General features: G+C 41.9%; 3 protein-coding genes across 3 annotated transcripts; all 3 read right to left on the bottom strand.

Moving 5' to 3' along the window:
- Positions 1 to 458: 458 nt before the first annotated feature.
- Positions 459 to 1,046, bottom strand: LOC136124326 (interferon omega-1-like). The gene has a single exon (XM_065878947.1). It carries the CDS (start codon positions 1,044 to 1,046, stop codon positions 459 to 461), a length of 588 nt encoding a protein of 195 aa, XP_065735019.1.
- Positions 1,047 to 10,851: 9,805 nt separating this feature from the next.
- LOC136124412 (interferon alpha-1-like) lies at positions 10,852 to 11,421 on the bottom strand. Its single transcript, XM_065879117.1, has one exon. The coding sequence runs from the start codon at positions 11,419 to 11,421 to the stop codon at positions 10,852 to 10,854; it is 570 nt and encodes a 189-aa protein (XP_065735189.1).
- Positions 11,422 to 16,091: 4,670 nt separating this feature from the next.
- LOC136124622 (interferon omega-1-like) lies at positions 16,092 to 16,604 on the bottom strand. The gene has a single exon (XM_065879395.1). It carries the CDS (start codon positions 16,602 to 16,604, stop codon positions 16,092 to 16,094), a length of 513 nt encoding a protein of 170 aa, XP_065735467.1.
- Positions 16,605 to 26,197: the final 9,593 nt, after the last annotated feature.

Raw genomic sequence — 26,197 nt, 5'->3', positions numbered from 1 at the left:
TCCAAAGGACAAAATGGACAAATACTAGTCTGAAATAAATTTACATAGAAAAAAGTAAGAATGTAGGTTTCAGAACTTAAAACACTCAAGAAGTTTTCTCTCATAAGAATTTAATAAATAAAAAACCATGCAAATTTAATGAAATGGAAAGGTGAATATTTTCTAAATTTTAATACAATGTAAGTATAAATATATTTATATGAAAATATAGAAATAAAATAAATAAATAAATAAATAAATAAATAAACAGAATAAATAAATAACAGGGTAGTCATTGCTTAGGGACTGATGCCCCTGAAGCTGAATAATTTTAACATATACTTGCTTATTACTACTGACAAAGTATTAGCTGAATTCATACAATAAATTCTGTGATTAAAATTGAAATAAGAGCCTTCTGAAATGACTAAAGACATGTGTGCAAGGGTGATAGGGCATCTTAGTCAATGAGAAACATTTCAAGGTGACCCCAGGTCTCCATCCATAATTCTTATCCTTTCTTGCAAGTTGGTCGATGAAGACAAGGATCTCATGATTTCCACTCTGACAATTTCCCAGGCACAGTCACTGTATTTCTTCTCTTTCAGGTAGAGGTGGATTCCCTGGAAGTACCTCTTCACGGCCAGTGTAGGGCCTGTCACTCCCAGGGCAGTTTCTTCATCTCCCATCGCCTGCACCAAGCAGGCGTCCAGGTCCTCCAGCTGCTGATGGAGTCCAGTGCGGAGTTTGTCCAGGAGGGAGGTGTCCCAGGCGGCAGGGGAGCGCTCTGTGTGGAAGAGGCGGAAGGTCTGCTGGAGCATCTCGTGGAGGACAGAGGTGGCCTGGGCCTTCGGGAGCTGGCTGTCATCCACCATGTCCTGGGGGAAACCGAAGTCTTTTCTGTCCTTCAGACAGAAACGAGGGGAGATTCTCCACATCTGGCCCAGAAGCATGAAGTTCTTCTTGCTAATCCACACGTGGTTCTGAGACAGGTCGCAGCCCAGAGATCCACCAGGGCCATAGCTGAACATCACCAGGGCGGTCAGTAGAGAGAGCACGAAGGCCATGGGGCAAATGAGGCTGCTGCTGGCCTGGCTGAGACGGGCGTCTGGGGGAGCCTTGGGGGTAGGTTCTCTGATGACATTCTTTCTAAGCAAGGCCATTAAATAGGGAACACAGGAATTTTCATTTTCTAAACATTTCTATACACTTTTACTTCCTTTTTTTGATTTTCACATATCTTCTCAGTATGGTCTATGAAGATGTCATCATTGTAAACTATTAATTTTGTAAGAAGTTTAATTTTCCCAGTAATTTCAGATGTGCCCATCCAAATGGATATTTATGAATCAAATGAGAAAGGTTTTCGTCTTAAAGTCAGAAGAGATGAAGGTTTGTAAATACGCACATTCTATATCTCTTTCATGCATAAATGTTGGTCTTCTCTGTTCCAGGAACAAATTTTTTGCCCTGATCTTAGGTTCCATTTTTACCTCTTACTTTACATAGGAAGGCAGGCTCTCTCAGCCCTATGGTTTCTGTATTTGCTTAGGGATTTACCAGATCACTCTGGCATAAGCTCTTTGAAACAAAAGATGGGTTTTGTTTAGTGTTTGATTTAGAGAAGAGGCTGATTATTATGAGTCCATGAGCTTCTCCCATGTTTCCTTTCCTTCTAGAACATGTTGCTTCATGTCCATGTGGTCATGCTTCAGGGGACCACGAGGTGAGGACTATTATAGATATTGTCCTTTCTTTCCACCATTTTCTTACTGGAGACCTATAGTCCTCCACAGGCTGGGCCAATACCCCCACCAGGAATCCTGGTTCTTTTCAGGAGAACATGGGTGTGGAGATCCTAATTCCAAGACAGTTGTATTTCCCCAGCAGCACCTCAGTCACAAGGGAGAGATGACATCTAGTCACACCCTGTCCTCTAGAGTGACAGAGTCCCCTTCCTAACCTGGACTCCCACCCTGAGGGCAGGCTCACATATCCCGAGGACTTTACGATCTCCTATCTGTGGAGGGGCTTGTTTATTTGTTGGGAAAATAATTCATCTTCCAGGACCCTCAGCCTTGCCCCTGGAGTGTTTGTGTGAAGGACCCTAGTCCTCAGTGGTGACCTCCTCCCCTCCTGACCCATGTCTCAGGTATCAGAAGTGTCAGCAGCCCTCAGATGCTGAGAGCAAAAGTGTGTTTTCTCTAAGGTGGTGGAGGAGTTACCCAATTCTAATTATTTTATCCTCAGTAGACACATAATTTTTATTTTGCCAAATACAAATTTTATTATTCAACTCTTTTCCTAAAGCTAGTCAACACTTGTGATGCTCAAAGTTTCTGAGCTGGGGCCAGAGAATTCAGCGATGGTGTTGTCTCTCATTAAAGCTTATGTCACAGAAACCAGTGAGGTTCAGTTGTTCATTCAGTCAGTTGATGCCAGTGGGCTTCTCCCTTCCTCTGCCTCTGTCTCCCTCTGAGAATGCAGGGCAGCGAGGCCCAGGATTAGGTCAGAGAGAAATCGCCTTCTTTCCTTTACTTGTGTGTAATGTTTCATTTAAAGTTTTTGTAACTTATATTCACTTAGTGACTTATTGGACCAGATTTGTCTCGCTGCTCCTGCATTAGTTCTAATTCATGATGAGGTAAGAACAATAAAGGGAGGTAACTGGAGTGGCTCCAGACTCTATCATTTACAAACTTAAAATTTTTTGTTTATCACTGCAACTGTCCTAGAAAGTAAAAGTCGACAGCTGTCTTGTGGGCATAAAGAAAACAAATGTGAGTCTGAATGTCATGAATGTGAAAGAAGGGAAGTGATTTCCCCTGACACAATGCCAGATTCTAAGTTAGCTAACTTCAGTGCAGCACAGTTGGGGACGAGGCTACGTCAGAGGAGAAGGATGAGGCCAAAGTGAAAAACAGAAAGACAGGAACATGGTTGCTTCTGCCAGAAGCTCAGAAAAGACCAAGTCCTGGGTCAGTTGACGGCCTTCAGCTTCGCAAGACCAGCTTCCTCATGTTTCTTTCATTTAATCCATGAATGATCAGTTTTGAGGAGAGCAGGAAGAAGTCACACCCACCAGCTCACAAGTGACTGGCAACCAGAACCCCAGTTGCTAGAACACTAACCCTGTCTGGGAGGATCAGCAAGATCAGTCTTGCTGAGCATCTGTCTAGGTGATAAATCCATTCAGGCAATGAGAAGGGTACTTTAAGAAAACTAGAATTAAAGGAAGGGAATTAGACGATTCCAAAAGATCCTGATCTTAGCTGGTAAATAGTAATCGTGATATTAAAAAGTAAAAACTGAATTTTATTGTTGCTACTAATGGACTAGCCACTGTGTAAGTTCTTTAAAATTTAGGGACTTCCCTGGCAGTCCAGTAGTTAAGACACCGAGTTTCCACTTCTGGGGTCACAGGTTCGATCCCTGGTCGGGGAACTAAGATCTCGCATGCCCCGTGGCGCAGCCAAAAAATAGAAAAAAAAATTAACTCAACACTCTCAATAACCCTATTGGATCAAACTCACTTATACAACTGGTGAGAAATATAAATCTGGACAAATGAACTGTTCCAAATGTACCAAAGACACAAGGGCAAACCTTAGGGTGCTTACAATGATTTGTCTGAAAGCACCCATTAAAGAAAGTGAAGGCTGCACGTGAACACGATATTTAGGAACCAACAAAATAAGCAGACAGAGGACAGTGAGATGACAAAGGACCCTTATTCCACTTAAGATGCCAAAGGGTTACTGTCTATGGTTTTGTAGGGCTACATGGGGTGTGGTCTGAGTCCACTGAACTGACTTTAAGTTCTAATCAAAATAGACAAAATTACTATTAAGTAGTTAGAAGGGAATAGATTTTTCTGCCTATTGAAAAAATAAAAAAGGAAGTTTCCTACTGGCCTAGTGGTTACGATCCGGCACTCTCACTGCCGTGGCCCCGATTCAATCCCCGGTGAGGGAACTGAGATCACACAAGCCACGCAACGCCAAGTCTAAGACTTCGTGAGTGAGTTCTTCAATGAAATATAGTAAAATAACTTTATTAACCCTAGAAGAGCTGACCTCTGGAATCTATGTATTTTTAACGCTTGAGTTTTCTTGTGAGTTTAAGAAAAAAAAAAATGCACCTAACAATTTCTGGCCATGTGAGCTCTGACGTTTCTCCTTCAGGATGACAACTAAAAAGTCACTCACCATCTGGTTCTACAAGAATAAAGTCATTAGCCACAGCAGTCCCTTACCCCAACATGCCCTGACAGGAGATCAGGAATGGGGCACTCTCTGCTCTGGGAAAACTGATCTGTCAATTTTCCCAGATCTGCTCTATTCTGATAGGCCTGCAGATAGTTAGATAATTTCCTGAGAAAATTCTATGAATTCAATTTTTTGCAACTTCTCATACTTAGAAAAGCACTAAAATCATTAAGAGTGACAAATGCTCCCCATGAGTAGCAGCAACCTTCTACCAAGATGTGTCCTTGATTGCACGTATCCTCTTCACCACAATCACGTATATACTGACGTCCCCATTATGTGCTTGGAGAAATTCATCAGAGCTGACTGAGAGGCTGTCCTCCAGGCTATAGTCCTCAGTAAGTCCTCCCAAAAAACTGAACTCGCAGCTCTTATGTTGTCGTTTGTTTCCAGTCAAGAAGGACCTCACTGATTTCCCAGGAGACCTCCTCAGGTCAGCCTGCTGTTCTCATTCTCAATGAAGACACCTCCATTTCTCACCTGCCGTCCAGGCTGGACATCCATTTGTTTACTGATAGAGTCCAAATAAGAATCTCTACTCTTTATTGTTCCAACTGTTGGTTAAGATGTGGGTATCGAAGAGGCCTTATGTATGACCAAGACGGAAGAGCATACGCGCTTCTTAGACAGAAGCAGTGAAGGTTTTTAATGGGCTCCTTAGCAGGGAGAGTCTGGCTTGAACTCCAGAGTCACCCTCATGGCCTTGTATAGTTGTCTTTATTTAAATTTCTAGCCTCAGCCCATTAAAACATCATAATACTGAAGAATTGAAATAAAAATATTATTTAAAAAATCATTTGTTAATAAAATGATATTTTTCAGTAATATAGGAATGGTTTCTGCTTGTTTTAGGATCCTAATCCTTAGGAAGGTTTCCAAACCTCTAAATGTACTTTAAATGTCCATCTGACTTTAAAAGTACCTACTCAGGGCTGTATGCACCAACTGGAAAGAACAGAAAGATGATTGATCCATCAGTGTCCTCTTCCCAAACTGCCTAAATTAAATAAAAGAATTTTCACTTCGCTCTTTGTTGCTTGTAGAAATTGTGACCTTCCAGTGTGCATGTTACTGATACCTGCCCTGCTGGAAAAGCTCTATCCCAGTTGTTGCTAATTATATTAAAATCCCTTCCTGTGTCCCTTCTATTCAAGCATGTTTTATTTTGTTTGTCTTTCAAAGGGGCAAAGACATCATGATGGAATGTGAGAAATTCCTTGGATTGCATTTTCCCCAGGAATATCCTTCCCTGCTCTGCGATAACTTGCTGGGTCCTAAGGAGAAAAGAAGTTTGCAGCTGGCACTGAGGTAACCCTCGTCCCTTCCAAGACTGCGCAGGCTGCTGTGGTATCAGTGCTGGGGACACTGCTAGTGGCCACGTCTTTCTGGGAGAACTCTGTGCTATTGCATGCACCTCAATCTTTTCTTCTCTGAAAAGGAATGTTCTGGAGAAACACTTGCCTCAGTGCAGCTCATCTGTGTTCTTCCATGTCCTAAGGACCTGCCGCTGTTCCAGTGAACGCTTTAAACATCTCTGTTCTCCTTCCAAGTTCTCAAGCTGCTGCTGCCTTTCAAGTCCATGTTTCCTGCGCTTTGGGCTTTTTGAGCAAATAAGAGTCCTGAACCAGGTGAGTTCCTCCTAGTGCAGTCAGCACGTGGAAGTGTGCAAACAGAGGCACAGGTGAGCTCCTGGATTCTCCACCATTGTTCAGTGTTGGGCAGGGTGCCATCTATTTACTGTGTTTCTCTAGGAGCGTGGACAGTCTGGACCTGCAGTGCTTGGCAGGCGGGGAGTGTGGAGTCATATGAGAGTTTCTGACAAGGCTAGAACTTTCTCTCAGCTTCTGCTTTCCATTGGTGGCTTTGTAGTCTTAAGGGGAAATTGACAGCCAGAAACCCTAATGGAGAAAGAAACAGCTGTATGAATGGGCAGTACAGCTTAATGCAGAGTGAATGGGGAAAGTACACTATGGATTTCTACACCCGGAGGAACTGAATGATTGTGATATTTTAGTGAAAGAATGGGATCCAGGAAAACAGAGAGGAAGGGGAATTGTGCCTTGTATCAGAATCAGCAGATAGATATATGGTATATTTTATATGTAGCATATTTTATACTATGTATTCATATATATGTACCATATATGTATATTATTGTATATAAAATTACATACAATTGATGACACCCTTTCTCCCAGTTCTGATTTTTAGGCTGTCATTGTTTTGCAGTCAGTGACAGAGAGGCGGGGAGGAGAATTCATTTTTCCCATTTAGACCTATATGAAAAATATAGGCAACAACTCAGTACCTGTTTAGCCCTCACTCTGTGGATGATACTCTGCTAAGTGTTCTTAAATATTCTGGTTGGTCTAATATTCAATACAACTCTAGGAATATTTTCCGTACTTTATATTTGAGGAAACTGAGACTCAGGGAAGTTAAGTGATTCCCCAGCATCACACGTGTGTCCTGGCAGAATCTAGACTCAATGCAGAAACCCATATCACATATAAATAATTATTTAACTTCCATCCTCTGTAATTCTCAAGCTCTTTGTTTTCTTCTTTGGTGCTTTCTGAAGATTATTTTTCCTTGGTTGACTCCTAAGTGCACTGGCTACTCCGCCTTTGTGCCCTCTTCAGACTCTCCTTCTCTTTCTCACTCTTAAAAGTTGAAGGTCCTCATGAGCTTTCGGTCGTCATCTCGTCCTACACTCTACTCCTTCGGAATGACATCCACATATGCTGCTTCCAATGGGAAGTCTGTCTTTAGATGTTTCTTGGCCACTTTATGGAGTCCATGTGCTTTCTCCCCTTCTTGAGATGCCTCATTCCAAATTCTGGTGAGAGAATCCCCTTTTCCCTATCTCTCATTGTAATAGGAAACTTAATTGAAATAATTTAGCATGATTACTTTTTTTATATCTTTTATCTTTTCCAAACAGAACTCTCCAGAAGAATAGGTTTGGCATTTTCTTTTTTCACCTCTGTATTCTCAGAACTATCATATATCCGATATAGAAATATGAAGTTTTAAAATATAACCTGGGACTTCCCCGCTGGTGCAGTGATTAAGAATCTGCCTGCCATTGCAGGGGACATGGGTTCGATCCCTGGTCCAGGAAGATCCCACATGCCACGGAGCAACTAAGCCCGTGGGCCACAACTACTGAGCCTGTGCTCTAGAGCCCGCGAGCCACAACTACTGAGCCCACGCGCCGCAACGACTGAAACCCACACGCCTAGAGCCCGTGCTCCACAACAAGAGAAGCCATCGCAATGAGAAGCCCGTGCATCACAACGAAGAGTAGCCCCTGCTCGCCACAACTAGAGAAAGCCTGCGCACAGCAACAAAGACCCAGCAGGCGAAAAATAATTAAATTTTTAAAAATAAAATATAGGGCTTCCCTGCTGGCGCAGTGGTTGAGAGTCCGCCTGCCGAGGCGGGGAACGCGGGTTCGTGCCCCGGTCCGGGAGGATCCCACGTGCCGCGGAGCGGCTGGGCCCGTGAGCCATGGCCGCTGAGCCTGCGCGTCCGGAGCCCGTGCTCCGCAGCGGGAGGGGCCGCAACAGTGAGAGGCCCACGTACTGCAAAAAAAAAAAAAAATATATATATAAAATATAAACCACTGAAATAAATGAATGATGAGTAGAATTTACCATCCATGTTTCAGTATGCCTTGCAAATTAAAGCTACTTCTTTTTGTTAGACTAATAATATCCAAGATGTCATCTGGGGGAGAGTTTCATAAATTAAACAAGAAAATAATTTGAAACAATATAGAGGTAAGCATATTTTATTATATTGAATACACTATAAAGTTGAACATGATATTATATGAACAGAACTATTTAAAATACCATACATGGTATGACTGAGATAAAGTAGGAGAATAAATAGATGACTATATTAGAGCCCTTTGCACGTTAGTCTCTATCATTTTGACTCCTAGTCTGATCATTTCTAAATCTCTCCTGTATATGAGTCTAGTTCTGATACTTGCTCTGTCTCTTCAAACTGTGTTTTTCACCTTTTAGTATGGTAAGTTTCTGTTGAAAGTTGAACATGATGTATGGGGTAAAAGGAACTGAGGTAAATTGGCCTTTAGGGTGAGGATTTACATTTATCTTGCTAAGAGGTTGGCTGTGTTTACTTCTAGTCCTGGGCTCTGTTTCTGCCCTCTTTATTTTCCATATCAGCGAAGCTGGCTTATCGTTTGGGACTGGTCTTTTTGAAAATGGATTTATTAGACCTGTTTGACAAGTAACCACCATAGGTGACAGGTCTATATCTTGTTCACCATTTTATCATTAGTACAGAGTTCATAATAATTATTCCAAATAATTATTAACAAAGAGTATTCTTAGATTTTCCATTAGACCTCCCAGCAGAAGCTTCTACTGACCTCGTGTCAGACCCTTATATTGAAGTAATTATTAAGCATCATTAGACGATTCAGTACATTTCTACTGAGCCTCTTCGTTCATCATTCTCCATCTCCCGGTGAAGACGTAGGGTGGTGAAAATGTAGGGCATAGGATGCTAGATAAAATTAGCCTTCTCTGCTTTCCTGGTGTCAGAGTCTTTGTAATGTTATACGTTCTTTTTCATTTAGTATTTTTCTGGGCAGGGTTTGTCTTGCTACTACTGAATTACTTCCTTTATCATCTTGAGTTGAGTATCTTAAGAGGGAAGCAAAAATGGAAACATAAAGGGCCCATACCATGATTTTCCATAATGTTCAATACATCATTGATTTGCTTCTCCATTCAACTTTCTTGGAAAGCTCTTCTTGCATTTGATGTACTGAGGTAAAAGGAAAACAAATGCAAATCTGACTATGATGAGAGTGAAAGAAGTAAAGTGACCCCCCAGGTGAAATAATGACAATGGAAGTTCTTCCCTTGTTACCCTTCCCCTTGCTCCAGTATGGGTTCTGCTGATTAATTCTACCAAACAAGCTGTCACTAAGTGACCAATGCCATCTCTTTTCCCAATGTAGGAGCACTTTCCATCTACGTTTTCACGAAGGCATTGAATCTTCTAAGCAGTTTCAGTCTTTCAAACATGGTCTTCTCACCTTTCTCTCTTGTCCTGTTAACATATGGCCATTCCCCTTGCTTTCCTTTGTAGCGTTCCCTCCCTTTTAACGTTGAGGTCTTAGTATTCAATTTTCAGTCCTTTTCTCATTATACTCTCCTCCTATTTGATCCCTTCTCCTGTTCCATGCTTTACACTTCACGGAATTGCTTATAAATTGCCATCTCCAGTATCCAATGGACATTTGCACTGAAATGTCTACTAGTTAACTATAGGTAATAGCTACTGCTTTAATTTCTATATCCACGCATGACATGATCTACCTTCTGCTGGGGGAATTCCATTTTCCCACCTTCTCACTGTAGCACTAAATTTAACTGATATTAATTTCTACTACACATTAGTACTATTTTAAAAATAATTAAATTTAATTGTGAATTAACTGATTTTTTAAAACTGCTTATTTATTTATTTGGCTGCGCCAGGTCTTTGTTGCGGCACACGGGATCTTCATTCCTGCGTGCAGGATCTTCATCACGGCATTCGGGATCTTTGGTTGCAGCATTCAGGATCCTTTAGTTGCTTGCGGCATGTGGGCTCTTAGTCGCGGCATGCAGGATCTAGTTCCCTGACCAGGGATGGAATCCGGGCCCCCTGTATTGGGAGAGCAGAGTCTTAAACACTGTACCACCAAGGAAGTCCCTGTATTAACTGATTATTGTTTTTAGGTTATTTTCCTTTCAAAAAAACAAAGTTACCCAAAGCAGAATTGGATTAGTTATGTTCACCTCTAGGTCCTGAGGGCAACACACGACCTGGCTAGAAGAAGTCTATTTTTATTTCTAATGTGAAAATTGTAATGATGGGTCAAGGAATTGTAAGATACATTCTTTAATCAGGTTGCACATTCAGGCTTGGTGTTTCTTTCTTTTTTTTTTTTTGGTGGTACGCGGGCCTCTCACTGTTTTGGCCTCTCCCATTGCAGAGCACAGGCTCTGGACACACAGGCTCAGCGGCCATGGCTCACGGGCCCAGCTGCTCCACGGCATGTGGGATCTTCCCAGACCGGGGCACAAACCTGTGTACCCTGCATCAGCAGGCGGACTCTCAACCACTGTGCCACCAGGGAAGCTCCTTGGTGTTTCTTTTTTAAAGAAAAAAAGCAAAACAGGAAGTTTTCTCTAGTAAGAATTTAATGAACAAAGAAAACTCGTAAACTGAGTTAATACAAAGTATATATTTTTTCTCTTAACCACAATGTATACATGCACATAATATTATGTAAATAAAAATAATTTAAATCTTTATAAATAGTAAAATAAATATTAAAATAGATAACTAAATATTTAAGTAGGTAAGTAAGTAGATAGATCAGCATGGGCATCTATGAGGGACGAGTGCCTGTAGCGTAGATCATCATATTGCTTAATATTCCTGAAAACACATGACAAATTAATTCAATTCAGGACATGATGAGAGCAGAAATGAGAGTCTTTGACATGGTAGCACAGGTGAAGTGTGGTCTCGTTAGTGAGAATCATTTCCGTGTTGAACCAGGTGTGTGTCATTCCTTCCTCCTGAGGCTTTCTTGCAAGTTTGTTGATGAAGAGAAGGATCTCATGACTTCTGCTCTGACAATCTCCCAGGCACAAGGGCTGTACTTCTTCTCTTGCAGATAGACAGTGATTCTGTGGAAGTATTTCCTCACAGCCAGGATGGAGTCCTCCTTCAGCAGGGGAGTCCCTTCCGGCCCCGCCTCCTGCATCAGACAGGCTTGCAGGTCAGTGAGCTGCTGATAAAGTGCAGTGCAGAACTTGTCCAGGAGGGTCTCATCCCAAGCGGCAGCCGAGCCCTCTGTGCTGAAGAGCTGGAAGGTCTGCTGGATCATCTCATGGACGACAGCGATGGCTTGAGCCTTCTGGAACTGGTTGCCTCCAAACGCGTCCTGGGGGAATCCAAAGTCATTTCTGTCCTTCAGGCAGGAGAAGGGGGAGATTCTCCTCATTTGTTGCAGGAGCATCAGGGCCCTCATGTTCGTCAGGCTGTGGGTCTGAGGCAGGTCGCAGCCCAGAGAGCAGTTGGAGTTGCAGCTGAGTAGCACCAGGGCCAGGAGTAAGGACACGGTTGGGGCCATCGGGGACCCTGTAGATGCTGCCGGCCTGGCAGAGGTGGGGGACTCTGTGAACTCTGCTCTCTAGGTTCTCTGAAGACCTTCCTTCAGGCCTGGGTCTTAAATGGGAACCCATTCGTTTCCATTTTCTGAATGTTCCCTCTTACTTTCTACTTCTGTTTTTGCTTTTCATTTTGCACTCTTCAGATAGGTTAGGGCAGGGTTTCTCAACCACTGTTTTTTATCCTTGCCTCCCCTTCTCCTGCCCACAGAACCTTTCTAGATATTTTTTTTCCATATGGCCCCCCTATGAAATTTTGATACACAGATATACTGTGTACATTGATGTGTACTCCATGCATATCTCTACTTTATAAATAGAAAAAGAAAGTGAAAAGTCTTTTCTTTTTATTTGATGCAGGGGTGAGTATGACAAAAAAAATTAGGCTAAAAATTAGCTGTAAAAGCTACTGCAATTAATTTAACATTTTGGTTAAGTGTGCAGAATGACTTTTAATGTAATACATTTACTTAATAAATAGGAATGTATCAAATTACATATTCACTAAAAATTTATACAGATACTTCATAAGAATACCAATGTATAGATATATTTTAAAATCTATCAAAACTGCTAAAAGCATTGAAAATTTAAATGATTTTCTTAACGTTTATTTTTAAGTAATTATTAGTTTTGATTCATATCATAAAATGATTTCTAACTTCACTAGCTGCTAGATATTCCTCTAGATATTGTCAACAACTTTTTCTCTTTAGGACTAGACGTAATTATTGATCTCCTAGATATCTTTTTTAGAATTAAATAATAAAATACAACCTATTTGTGCTTAATTCCCGATGCCCACATCACACTGAGGCTCAAACATAAGCAAAATCCACAAGACAGACAAGGACAGCTCATAAGTAAGCAGAGGGCACCTCTCACATTATGACTTTGTGTTCAAGCATATGATGGAGAGAAAGTCCTCTAATGAAACATCAAGCCACCATAGCTTGTAGCATTGATCCTGCATATTGTGTATCTTCCATGCACTCAATGTCAATGCCTCTCATCTCATACACAAGAAAACCCAAAGAGAAAAATGAATACAGAGGAATGAGATTTTGCTGGATAGGGTTGACCTTTGGAATGCCACCCACCATTGTAGTAGCTAAGATTTGTTCGCACCCCTAAGAACTAATGTTTGCACCCGTGGGAGCGATCTGCTCCCAGATGATTTAGGAATCATCATCGGTTTGCATCTTTCTCTGTATTTTTGCATTGAATTTCAGATTCCCCAAAGGACTGTCAGAGGTTCCAATCCAAGCCTATTCTTTTCAAACAAAAGAAAACCATTTTTGTAATTAATTGAGAACTGGATAAATATTGATTGGTATCATGGAAAGAATTAACTTTCAACTCTGGTCATGAATTCTTTTATTTTGCAGTGGATGTTCTGTGGCCTCAGCCCTCTGTAATTCCGATCTTTCAATAAATAATAGGTATGTGACTATCTTTGGCAAATCAGCTCTGTAGCAACTGGACTCTTTCGTATTCTCTGTGGTATCCTCGGCACCAGGCCCAGTGTAATCACGCAACAGGTACTTTTTACTAAAGCAGTTTCTCAGATGTTCTCCTCCCACTGGAAGGCAGTTACGAATGACCAAGCTATTTTCCTTTATCACGGTCGTATTTGCTGGGATTATAATAGACAGTGGCTGGTATTCCCACTCTACTCCTACTGGTATCAGTCATGCCTACTGAGTTTGTTGCTAAAACCACTAGGATTCTCTTTCCTTCAAGGTGCATATGGCTCTGGGGATTCAAGTTGTAAGAGCAGCACAGTTTTCAGCCTTGGCCCGGCACTCTATTAAACTCAGAGGATGGCCTCGTCGCTAATTTGTCCTCTACTAGGTCATGACAGAAAATAACCAGATTGGTGTCACATACAGAGCCATGTATCTGAACTCAAACTCTCCCTGATTCACACAGGTCACAGCAACCAGACAATTATCAGGTTACTCTTTGGTGGATCTTTACGGATGTGGCAATGACTACCTATATCCTGAGATTCTTTGGAGACTCCTCACAAAGACTGATGAATGATCATTTTCATCCTGTGTCTTCATTCCCTTTCAAGGGACGATGGGGTCCATTTCAGTTTGATTTCCAAATTTTGACACATAATAATTAAAGCATTACTGCAGGTTGAAAGTCAAGAGTTTGGATTCTGAGTCCTCGGTCTGCTCTTTTGGCCTGATAAATGGCTCATTTTTCTTTATTTACATGAATATATTCTCTCTTCTGGTTGCCAAGACATGTAGCCTTCAATGCCCTTTCTGGTCTGAATGTTTCCATCCCCACACAATTCGTATTTGGAAGTCCTAACCCCCAAAGTGATGGTATCAGGTGGCTGGCCCTTTGGGACCTGATTAAGGTGGGAAGATGGAGGCCTCACGAATGGAATTAGCACCCTTATCAAAGAGTTCAGAGATAAATGCTGCCCTCTCCTGCTGTATGATGATACAAGGAGAACTCTGCAGTGTGAGACCTGAAGCAGGCTCTCACCAGAACTGGACCACGCGGACACCCAGATCTTGGATTTCCAGACTCTAGAACTGTGAGCAATACATTTCTGCTCTTTACAAACCACCCAGTCTATGCTCTTTTGTTGAAGAAGCCCAAATAGTAAGACATGACCTGACCTATTGTGTCCTCAGAATACCTCGCAGAGGTCTGTAAAATACCTAAAGTGAGAGGCATCATCTTACCCAAGCCCGGTTCCTAGACAGCTAGTCCAGTCCCTGTCATTTCAGGAGCTCAATACATACTCATGAAGGGACCAGTGATGATAGTAATAGGAGAAGGAAGAATACCAACATATATTAGTTAGATATGATATGAAAGGACGATAATCTACAGAGACTTTGGAAATTCTTCATGGTTCTACAAGGGAAGTGATAATGGAATATTGTGTGAGATATTTTTTTAGAGATCATTTGCAGGAATATTTTCTTCTTCAAGTTTGCATTTTCAATACTTAGAAGATCAGGATGAGAGTCTGGGCCTGGACGCAAATGGAAGAGTTGCTCTCCATTTTCTCTTCAGTCATCCTCAAGTACTTGCAAGGAGCTGCCTGATCATACTTTTCTCGTCTCCCTCAGGCAATAAGGAAACAACTTGTGTCTACATTTGTGGATATTTTCCTCATAGGCTATGCCTTTGGGCATCCATTTGAATGCTTCTTTCCAACAGTCTATGATGCTGTGAACTCTGAGTGACATCCGTGTCATCTTCCCCAAGCTGAACTTGTGGAATAAGAATTTGGGTCTGATTGTGGGTTTCTGTGTTTTTTTAAAATTTTCTTTATTTCAGCAAATGAACAATAAAAATACATGAAATCATAATACCACTGAGTCTGAGAATAAATATCCAAACTTGACTGTTTTCTTTCTTTTAAGGCAGAACTACAGGATGAGATTTTTTTAACTTTTTATTTCATACTGGAGTATATTTGATTAACAATGCTGTGCTAGCCTCAGGTGTACAGCAAAGTGATTCAGCCACACACATTCATGCATCCATTCTTTCTCAAACTCTCCTCCCATCTAGGTGGCCACATAATATTGAGCAGAGTTCCCTGTGCTATACAGTAAGTCCCTGTTGGCCATCCATCCCAAATATAGCATTGTGTACATGTCAATCCTAAACTCCCCAACTATCCCTCCCCCACCCTTCCCCCCTGGTAACCATAAGTTTCTTCTGTTAGTCTGTGGGTCCGTTTCTGTATTGTAAATAACTTCATTTGTATCATTTTTTTAAGATTCCACATATAAGTGATATTTCTCTTTCTCTGTGGGTCAGATTGTTTTTTAATGAAGTGTTTGCAAGCAAGAACATTAGTTGTTCCCCTCCACCCCACTCAGAACTTCATTAGGACAAATAGTGTAAAGATGAAAAGTGGTCTTATGCACTGAACTTGTCTCCTCGTCTATTAATCATCCAATAATTTGCCAACTTCTTTGCAGTGAGATTTCCACGAGGATAAATCCAGGCCATGTAATGTGAGCAGAAGTGCTCTTGCCCTGTATAGTCCTGGCCCTTGAAAACGTCCCATGTGATGCACCAGACTTTTTCCCTTTACCACTGAGTGGAATAGACTCAAATACTGCAGAAAAATTTGCAGTCACCTGTTGATGATGGACAAATCCACAAAACAGGGGGTACCCATGTCCCCGAATCACTCTTTGGAGAGCAACTTAGAACATCCATCTGATCAGGAATGCCTGCCTTGTGTTCTTATACCAGGGAAAGGTAAGATTCTATTATGATCAAATTCCTGACAGCATTCTGTTTACCCGTTACGGCAGTCAGCATTAAGTTAACTGACAAATATCTTTAACACCACACTATCCAAAAAACCTTGCTATACTTCATGTGTTGAAAATAGCAAATACCTGTGCCAAAACTTAAAGTGATCTTTTAAATTACGTTATAAAATTATTTATACAAGAAAAGAGATTGTGTTCTGTCAAAACCTTTTTTAAAATCATGATTTTCATTTCAGACATTTTTCAGCCTGTGAGGAAACACAAGTCGAGATTGCGTTGGACTTGAACACTAATGTAATTGAATGAGAAGTGTCACGAGTATAAAAAATATTCTATATTTGTTGACATTTCTTTGAGGATTCTTACATAAGGGAAAGGCACCTTTTAATTTCCACTCTGACAACCTCCCAGGCACAGGAGCTGTATTCCTTTGCCTTCAGATAGACACGGATTCCATGGAAATACTCCCGGGCAGCACGTCCCAAATCTCGACAATCCAGATTGTCTTTTTTCATCTGCTCCAGTCGGTGCAGCCTCAGATGAAGGCTAGAGAGAAGTTTATCGAGGAGGGTGTTGCTCCAGGCAACACGGCTGTCCTCCGTGGTGAAGAGGTTGAAGATCTGCTGGAGCATCAGATGGTGGTGACAGGTCCCTTGAGTCACCTGGATTGGGGTGATATTCTCTCTTTTCCAAGGAAATTTGAAGTCGGTTCTGTCCTTTAGGCACCACTGAGAGGGGATCCTTTGCATCTGTTCCAAATGTTGGAAGACGTCCTTGTTTTCCTGGCTATGGCTTCTAGGCAAGTTCCAGCCAAGAGAGTAAGCAGGGATAGAGCAGAGCATCACTCCTGCCACTAGCAAATAGATCTGGGCCATTAAGAATGAGTGATTCACTAGACGGCCGCCAGGAGACGCGTGGGCACCGCCAAACAATTAGTGCGAAGCTTCCTTCCCTGGAACTGTGGACAGCGTCCTTCCCTAGGCGGCCGGTAGAGGGCGCAGGGTTTGTTTGGGAAACGCCGACTATTAAGTTTGCCGTCTGCAGTTGTCTCCTGCAGCTCGAGAGACAGGGCGAAAAGTAGTCACTGAGGCTGCTTTAATAATCAGCATAGTGCGCGAAACACCTTCGTTTTCTCGGTGCTGAGTGTTGAAGAGGAAGCCTTGTCGCGGCTTCGCCAGAGACATTTTTGTCTGGCTGGGAACAAGAACCTTGCATTTTCAGGCTTCCCCTGAGTTTTGCGCTTTATTTTCTCACAGAAACTTGAGCGAGGCAATTTTTGGGAAAGAAGCCTTTTTCTGAGCGGTCTGAGGTGGGGAATCACAGCGATTCCTAGCCTCAGAGAAAGGGGAGCCGATTTTTCAGATTCGGGCTCGTTTCTGGCGCGAGACGGCGAAGGCCCAGAGAAAGGGGAACGCGGCGACGGCGATGGGACGACAGGACGGTGTTGGGGACGCCCTGAGGGGTGAGTCGGGGCGCGGCCACCACCGGGGCCGAGGACGCGGGAGCTGAGCGCCCCTGTAGATTCTCTGGGACTTCATGGTGTTTTTCAAGGATACAGCGTTAAAGTGAGGGAGAAAGTATTGAATATCTGAAAAGTAGGAATATTAAAAAAACTCACAGCCTTTTATTTTTTACATTTTAAAATTAATTTTATATTTAACTTAATTCATATCATATTTAAATTAAATATTTTAAATGTTTCATATTTTTATAAATTTATGTTAAAATATTTTCAATATTAAGCATAGAATATTAAAATGTATTTTCATATTAAAATATAGCATTTTATTAAACTTTATTTAAACTATATTGTCTTTATACCAAAGTAAGTATTTAATATAATTAATTATTTGTTTATTTATTTTAGGCTGGGTTCAGTCTTCATTGCGGTGCGCAGGCTTCTCATTGTGGTGGCTTCTCTTGTTGAGGAGCACAGGCTCAGTAGTAGCAGCACATGGACTTAGTTGCCCCACAGCATGTGGGATCTTCCTAGACCAGGGCTCGAACCCGTGTCCCCTGAGTCGGCAGGCGGATTCTTAACCACTGCGCCACCAGGGAAGCCCCAAGTATTGGGAAGCCCCAAGTATTTAATATAGTTTTACTTTTCTATCTTTAATGGAAGGCAACTCATTAATATTTTCAAGATTACTTTTTCACTTGTTTTTAATTGAGGGAATTACCATATTTGACAATTTCTAATGACCCCGTGATTGTCTGAACTGATTTTTAACTCATGTTCCTGAAATGTCTTTCCCAGGACCTCACCTTGACTATAAGTTTACAAAGAAGAGTTGGTGTGTACAAGCAGATTTCATTTACGTCCTGAAGGCTTACTTTGTAAGACTGTCAGGGCCATGCAAATGGAGGTCAACTTCATTTCTTTACTTAAAAGTTTTATATTTTGTTCCTCGTGCATATTTTGGTATTAATTTTCATTATAAATATTGCATGAAAACATCCTTTATCTCGATGACTTAGATTTGGTGCCTTCTTACCATTCGTGCTTTAGAGAAGTACTAGCTTAACATTGCCCTAATGCTAACCCGGGAAATAGCTTTTGAATTAGAGTATTGTGCTGTTCCATGGCTGAAAATCTAGGAATGCTTTAATTCTCATCATCTCTCCCCCATATATATATTTCTTACCATTTTCCTGGTCTCTACAACATTATTTTAATGTCTTTTTTTATAGGAAGAAAAAACGCTTTTCATTGCCTTCATCTGATTTTCTCAACTCACACCCCCTTGGCTATGGTAACCACAAATCTGATCTTTTTCTCTGAGGTTATGTGTTTGTTTTTAAGGTATAATTTAATCTGTGTCTTAAAAATTAACACCACAGGTGGTGTGAAACAAAATAAGGTGAGGAAAAGGACTATTTATCTCATTTATACTAGTCACAGAGCAGCCTTTTTTTTTTTTTTCTTGTGGGGAGGAGGTCAAAACACTTTCTTAGATGCTGCAAAGAGCTTCAGCTGCCGTAGGATTTCTCTCCTTAATGTACGGGGCACTGCTCTAAGGGTGGAGACTAGGTCTCTACTCCTTCGCAGGCCTACAGGCAATCCCTCTCCTAGAGTTTGCATTTGGGGGCCTCAACATGCAGACCCCTGAGTGTTAAGGAACCTGTAGTCAGAGCTTCTCTTGGCTGGGCTGAGGGTGGACTATACAGGTTACCATTTGTTATATTAATACAAAGGGCTGCTATCATTCACTCTGTTCAAATTCTCAGCCTGTACTTTGCAAACTTTATTTTATTTGATCTAGGCAATGTCTTGTGTGACCACAACTAAAGGTGTCTCCATTTTTTAGAAGAGGAAATGAAAGTCTGATGTCATTTAAATTGAGGAGCCCCAGATTTTTGTCAGAGTGGAGCCTTCTGCTGCTCCCAGGCCCTCCTCTTCATCAGCTCTGAGCACTGGCCCTCAGCTGCACTGAGCACGTGGTGCTTCCCTCATCCTAATCCTGCCTCTAAAGTCTGTCCTCCCTGCTCCCTGGAGGGCGGTCACCACCCCTGCCTCACTTTCCTGGAATCCACATTGCCAAGCGCATTGTCACATATATATGCAGTCAAAACATTTCTGGTGACAGAATGAAGAGAACTGCATGGATTCACCCTTGCTGTTCATTTTTATGTCACCATTATCTGTAAACTGTCAGAAACTGTGAGCTATGGTCCTGTAAAGAAATGTGGAAGAATTTAAATCTAATGTATGAGTCCCTTTAGAGGAGAATGCAGAGAGGTGAGGCTAGTTGTATTTTGGTGCAATTTAAGAAGTGGCAAAATAGAGTACAGGGTCAAACCTCTAATATTCGTATTAGAACTGAAAAAGAGATATATTGAGACTCAGGTTTTTATTTCAACCTTGGGTCTCATTTAGATGAATACATCCTATTGGACCGATACTCTTTCATGTTCCAGGAGCGTGTTTAATGTCCAGTGTAATAAAAGAATTGAAGTTGTGACATTCCATGTTGCCCATAAATGGCTTATTTAAGAATCTCATTTGCAGGCAGGTACTCAGAGCAGCTGGATACAGGCTCCCACAGCCAGACACCTGCATCACCAGGCTCACCGGGGCCTGCCACCCTCCTCACTGAGGACACCCAGGATGATGTTCTCCAGCTCTGTGTGCACCCTTAGCTGTCACCTGGCCCAGAACCACAGCCTGCCAAAGCAGGAGACCCTCACAGTCCTGCCCCTAACAGGGAGAATCTTCTTTGTTTTCCTGCCTGAAGGACAAGAAGGTTTTCAGGTTCCATCAGCACCAGCTGGCTGACAGCCAGTTCCAAAACGCTCAGGCCGCCTCATTCTCCATGAGACGATACAGCACTTCTCCATCGTCTTCAGCACAAACAGCTGAAATTCCTCAGTGGGCTTGATCAACAGTGGGCAGATCTGGAGGCTGGTTTGGTGCAGGAGATGGAGAGGAAAAGACCCTGCTGGGCAATGAGGACTCCAGCCTGACCTTGAAGAACTTCCAAAGGACCAGGCTCGATCTGAAAAGAAAGTCCACAGCCGCTGTGCCCAGGACAATATGAGAGTGGAAGTTAAGGCGTGAAAATCAGAGTGTGCTTTCCCTGTATGTTCAACCTCAGAGAACCCAGGAGTGGGAAAAGGAGACCTGGACCCAATCTTCTACAATGGAGTCTTCTCTGCTTAGAGGTGGCCTCTAGCGCATCAATATTCACTCAGTTCAATGACTTTTCTTCTGATTCAGTTGTAAATGCATCGAGTCATCTCAGCACATTGTTTTTCAACCGTAAGTGGAAACAATACTTTTGAATGGGGAGAAAATTTATTTTTAATTTGTAATAATTAGAATGTATTTCTCTATGATGATTTTTATATTTTCCACATTTATTCTTCATATTATGATATGGTCAGCTTTGTGTCTTGTTTTCCTTTGCTTTGGGGGTGCAAAAGGTATATTTTAAGTGTTAGGTTTAATTCATACTCTTCAAGAAAATCAGAGTGTCCTTAAACCTTTAATCTGCCTAAAATCCAAAAGGAACGTAAATCGTTTTATTCATTTCATTGGTTCTTAAAATATTTTGAAGTATCTCTGCTTTCAGGATTTTACTTGTGTTTTTTAATATATTGGTAGATAAGACAAAGATATTACTTTCTTAATGGAGCACTCTGTCAGAGAAGACAGGCCTTAAAGAGTAAAAAATTAGCTTGAAACCCTTTTTAGGTTATGAAGGAGATGCACAAGGCATTATGACAGGTTATAGCAGCTGGAGCTATTCTCTTTTACTTGTTCTTTCTTGGAGAAAGCATGTCTAATGGTTGCTGATTCCATTTCAGCAGTTGCATGATCAATCAACTGTGAAATATAGAGTCATGGAATTTAAACTTCAACAAAGAAGTGTGACTATCCCTTTTATTGTTGGCACTGTGGTGGGTGCCAGGTGCAATGAAAATAGTAGACACATTGCCCGCTGTCACAGAGCTTGCAGTCTGGTGGGGATATGGGTAACTAGGTGTTCAACGAAAGGAATGCTAATGCTGTGACAGGGAAAGTACAGGTTCTTGGGAGTATGTGGGCTTGCATGGATCAGGGAAAGCTTCTGCAAGAGCAGTTGGTAAGCTGGCATCCCAGGGGCCTGCAGGCGTTTGCCAGGTAATTGCATGATGGTCAAGTTTGGCCATGTATGGAGATCATCTAGGGTAGCAGGTAAATATGAGGGTTTGGAGCTAATGACATTTGTTTGGAGATGTGACCCTGGGTAGAGACATGCATATGGAAGTCAACAGTCATAGAGAGGACGTTTGGAACTATTTGGGAGGTTGAGACTATATGTGCAGAGAGGATGAAGTGCGGGACTAGCATAGATCTTTGAGGAACACCAATTCCCTAAGATGAGAGTGTGGAGTCAACAAAGGAAGGAGAGAAGGAGGGGCAGAAAAGCAGAGGATGGTGGTGACACGGAGACCAGATGAGCGTCAGACTTTCAAATGGCGGGTATAATAACAAGTATCTGATGCTTCGGACATGTCAGCCAAGGCTGCTTCACGTTGATCTCTAACCTCAGTAAGATGTAGCTTATTGGCAATATCTTATGACCTAGTAAGTATCTTAAGAAATTAATCTCAATTTTCAAGATATTTTTTTCCTCTCATTTGTTTTAAGCAAGGGTCTTAGAAGACCCTTAAGGCTTCATAGATTAAGCATTCAGCTTTGTATATATAATCAGTGGTTTTCATTGGAGAGTTTTATTCACTACTTCAAAATGTCATTTTATATGGATAAGTTGCATAAAAATTTGTAATCTGCATCAAAATGCTTTTAATTTCAGCATGGTGTAAATTTAAACTTAATATATTACTTTCTACTTAATATTGGTAAATATCTTCTGTGCCAATGCACTGACTGCATTATGTTTTGATGCCCACTAGAGATCCATAGGTATTTGTAATCTAGTGTTTGGTACATCTGTGGAATATTGCATTTGCTAGTAGAATTTAAAAATGTGTTTGTATGCTTTGCACAATACTTAAAAAGATGATCCTATTTTAATTCACAGAGGTAGAATTTTTGCATAACAAAATTGTGAGGTCAGTAAGGCACAAATATGGCATTATATCAATATCTTTTGGGGACTTCCCTGGCGGTCCAGTGGTTAAGACTTCTCCTTCCAATGCAGGGGGTGTGAATTCGATGCCTCCTTGGGGAGCTAAGATCCCACATGCCTCAGGGCCAAAAAGCCAAAACATAAAAAAAAACAGAAGCAATATTGTAACAAATTCAATAAAGACTTTAAAACTGGTCCACATCAAAAATATCTTAAAACATTATGTATCTTTTGAGTGGACATGAAATAATGGCTTTTACTCCTTTGTGCATACCTGTCACAATAACAACTATCATTGCTATGTTTAATATGTCCCTGGTGCTTAAAATAATCTGCTCACTTAAGATAACTTTATGACTTGTTATGTTCTCATGATATAGAGCATATAACATGCGATGGTATGTTGAATGGACTATAGTAGTCTCATTATCCCTATTCTAAAGCTGAGAAAACTGTACTATAGGAAAAAGAAAACGATTGCCCGAAATCATGCATGAAGCCGAAGGAAGACTAAGGAGATGCCGAGCTAACAAATTTACTGGTCGCCTGAGAAGACAAGAGTAACCCACAAGAGAAGATGCAGCAAGACTGTCATTTTCACACAGTTTTACTGACACAACTATGTTAAGCTTATTACACTTACCACTTTTATTAACAACTCTGAGGACCAATGATGTCCCTAACAGTGTGCAGGTTACTGGGTGGGAATAAGAAGTGTAGCTGGAGAGTGAGCTGAGTGCTACGGGACCTGATGTAGATGGAGATCTCTTTCCTAAGCCTGATGAGACTATGCTGTTCCACTCCCAGCTTTGCTAAGACCCTATACCGCTCTGCCTCCCCTTTGGACTCCTCTTGTCCCTGCTTGCTCAACCACAAACATGGCCAGGAGTTCTGCATCCCTGCTGCTCCAGAGCCTGTCCCATGAGAAAGGAAAGGCGAAAAGTCCTCAGCTGTACACTTTCATTAAGGCTAAAAGGAGCTGAGCTGCTTTGCCCAGCCTTCATCAGGACGCAAGAAGGCCTTGGAGTCAGATGCAAGTTACTCTCCGTCAAAATATTTGGGGTCCTCTGGTTTGTTCCATTTCCTTCTGAACTTGAGACCTCAGGAATGCCAAATTCCAGTGCTGTTTTGGGGAATATGTGAAATTTCTTGTCTCTGTTCCTAGAGGCTAATTGGGACATTTGGGAATCTATGTGCCTGTGTAACGCCAAACATTCCAACCCACGGCTGTTTACAGATCAGTATCATGATGGAGAAGGGGAAGGACTGGGAAGTCCAGTTCCTGAGACTCGTTCTTTAATGGATTTTCTCAATTTTTAAAGCCCCTCAGCATTTGTCAAGTTCCTATGCTTTTGTATTTGCTTTGTGAAGGGCTGTATTCATCATGACACAAATGAAGGTGGCTGAGATGGTAGAGGGTGTGCAAGGCCACTGTCAGACTCCCTCCCTAACCTTCCTCTGCCTCAAACACTCAAAGTCAGCTCTCAATCAGAACTGGAGAACCCCTTCTTTTCTCTAAACCCAGTTCCTGGACTACTGCTTCCTTCCCCCAAATGCAGCAGAGACTAAAGAAAACACTCTTTTTTAGAAGAAACAATTTACTTGTGAAGAATGAACTTTGCTGTTTTTGAGAGAGACCATTTTGTTTTCAGAAGATGCCTTACCCCAAGGCTTCCTTCCATATTCTGTTCCCAAAGGGACTCCCTCGTGTCAACCTCTTGCTGAACTAGGACCCTGGAATTCCACAGGGCCAGCTAGCAAGAGGGATGCCTGAGATGACAGAAGATATGAATCACCTTTCTGAAGAGAGGGTGGGGCTGGTGTCACATGAGTGCCTTTCAGGTGAGCTCTGCAATCCAAAAATAGGAGCCTGAGTGTGTCTAGCAAGAGTGGAAGCAAAGAGAGAGTGGAACATGCTGAGTAGACTGTTCTACTGGGAAGAGATTCTTTCAAGATTAATGCCCAGGAACTAGAATTCGAGGTCAGAGGTTCAATGCCACTAATCGTAAGGTCCATGTGTGTAGAGCGGTGTCATTTCAAAGCTCTTTCACACACATTGCCCCAGGCAATCATCACAACAATCCTGAGACTCTCCCAGACACAGACTATGAAACTTAGGGAGGTTAAGTTGTCTGAGTCATTACCCAAACTTTTGCCACCAAAACAGTCATTGTTCCACCACGTCTCACACTGTCACTTGATGGGTAAGTGCCATGGCCCAGCTTTCACATGGACGAGCAGAGCGTGGGTTAGAAGTGTCCCAGGTCCTGACTTCTTTGCTTTGTAGCTCTGAGTCTCTCCTCTGGGGGGGCCATTATTTTCTGAGAGTACAGGCTCTAGGAGGTGACATTGCCAGTAATTATAGACCTGGGACTGTATGGAGAAGAGAACTAAGATCAAACCCGGGAGAGCCCAGGATTAGAGAGCAGAACCTTACCTTTCATAGCTCCTGCTTTTTTCTTCCTGATTCTGTGTTGCTGCTGAAAGCCCCAAAAGTAAAAGAGTTCAGAAGCTATTTTGTGCCTTTCTCATACTAAAGAAGCAACAAATATTATTAATGAAAAATGTTTGTGACTTTTTACATTATTTGAGGTCTCTGTTATTTCCATATTATTCATTTTTAAAGGAGATCCAAGTATTTTCTACTGATCCTTCTTTGTCAAAGAATTTTTACTAATTCCCAGAAAATCTTTCAGAAGTATAATACACAAGGACTTCCCTGCTGGTAGAGTGGTTAAGAATCAGCCTGCCAATGCAGGGGACACGAGTTCAAGCCGTGGTCCGGGAAGATCCCACATGCCGCGGAGCAACTAAGCCTGTGTGCCACAACTACTGAAGCCTGCGTGCCTAGAGTCCATGCTTCGTGACAAGAGAAGCCACCGCAATGAGAAGCCTGCGCACCGCAAGGAAGAGTAGCCCCCACTCGCCGCAACGAAGACCCAAAGCAGCCAAAAATAAAATGTAAATAAACAAATGAATTTATTTTTTAAAAAAGAAGTATAATACACAGAAATTGCAAGTATCTTCAACATACAGCACAGAGAAATTTCACACACTGAATACATTGTGAAACTAGCACCCAAGTTAAACGTAATAGATTTTGCCCAGGACCTAGCATGTTTCTTATGTTGTCTTCCAGTTGCTACCTCAGAGCAGCTCTCCTTCTCCTCCCCGAATGTAGCCACTCTGTGACTCTAACAGTCCTGATTATTTTAGACAGACACACTTTTGTGCCTCTTGTGTATATTTACTCATTGAATCCTGAGAATAATCCTATGAAAAATTACTACTATTGTCCCCATATTAAAGATGAGGAAACTAGTGAGCTTAGTGTTTGTGTTATTTGTCAAGGTCACAATGCTATTAATAGCAGAGCTGGGATCCAGTGTCATGAACCCTGGCTCCTTCTCAGAGGTTTTGAAAGTCCTAGAACTCTCCTTTCCCTTGTGCTCTCTTCCTATGACTTTCACTCTAACAGAAACCTTGAAGCTGGAAACCTGCACAGAACCAGAGCAGCTGTGTGGCTGGTCAGTGAGTTGGAGGGTCTGAAGGTATGTATAAGGGATGAATGGTTCAGTAAAGCAGGACCAGGGAGAAGGTGGGAGGAAGGTGCCAGGATTGGCCAGTCAACAGCATATGTCACCAGCTTCCCTCGAGGACATGACTCCTTCCCACAGGTATTTGCACCGACCACTCTTTCCTGGTGGTATAAATCAGTTACACCTCTGACATCAGGACTAACCATTCTCCATAATTTCCAGGACTTCCCTCAATTCCGTGGAATTCCACCTTTTGACAAGCATTTCCTGAAATGAAAGTGGTAGGACTGTTCCAAAGGACAAAATGGACAAATACTAGTCTGAAATAAATTTACATAGAAAAAAATAAGAATG

Source organism: Phocoena phocoena, chromosome 6, assembly GCF_963924675.1.
Source record: "Phocoena phocoena chromosome 6, mPhoPho1.1, whole genome shotgun sequence".
In the NCBI taxonomy this organism is placed as follows: domain Eukaryota; kingdom Metazoa; phylum Chordata; class Mammalia; order Artiodactyla; family Phocoenidae; genus Phocoena; species Phocoena phocoena.
Note: the sequence above shows the minus strand (reverse complement) of the source record. Positions and strands in the feature narration are given on the sequence as shown.

Coding starts and splice junctions, on each gene's coding strand:
- LOC136124326 (XM_065878947.1), bottom strand. CDS start 1,046: ATGGCCTTCGTGCTCTCTCTACTGACCGCCCTGGTGATGTTCAGCTAT.
- LOC136124412 (XM_065879117.1), bottom strand. CDS start 11,421: ATGGCCCCAACCGTGTCCTTACTCCTGGCCCTGGTGCTACTCAGCTGC.
- LOC136124622 (XM_065879395.1), bottom strand. CDS start 16,604: ATGGCCCAGATCTATTTGCTAGTGGCAGGAGTGATGCTCTGCTCTATC.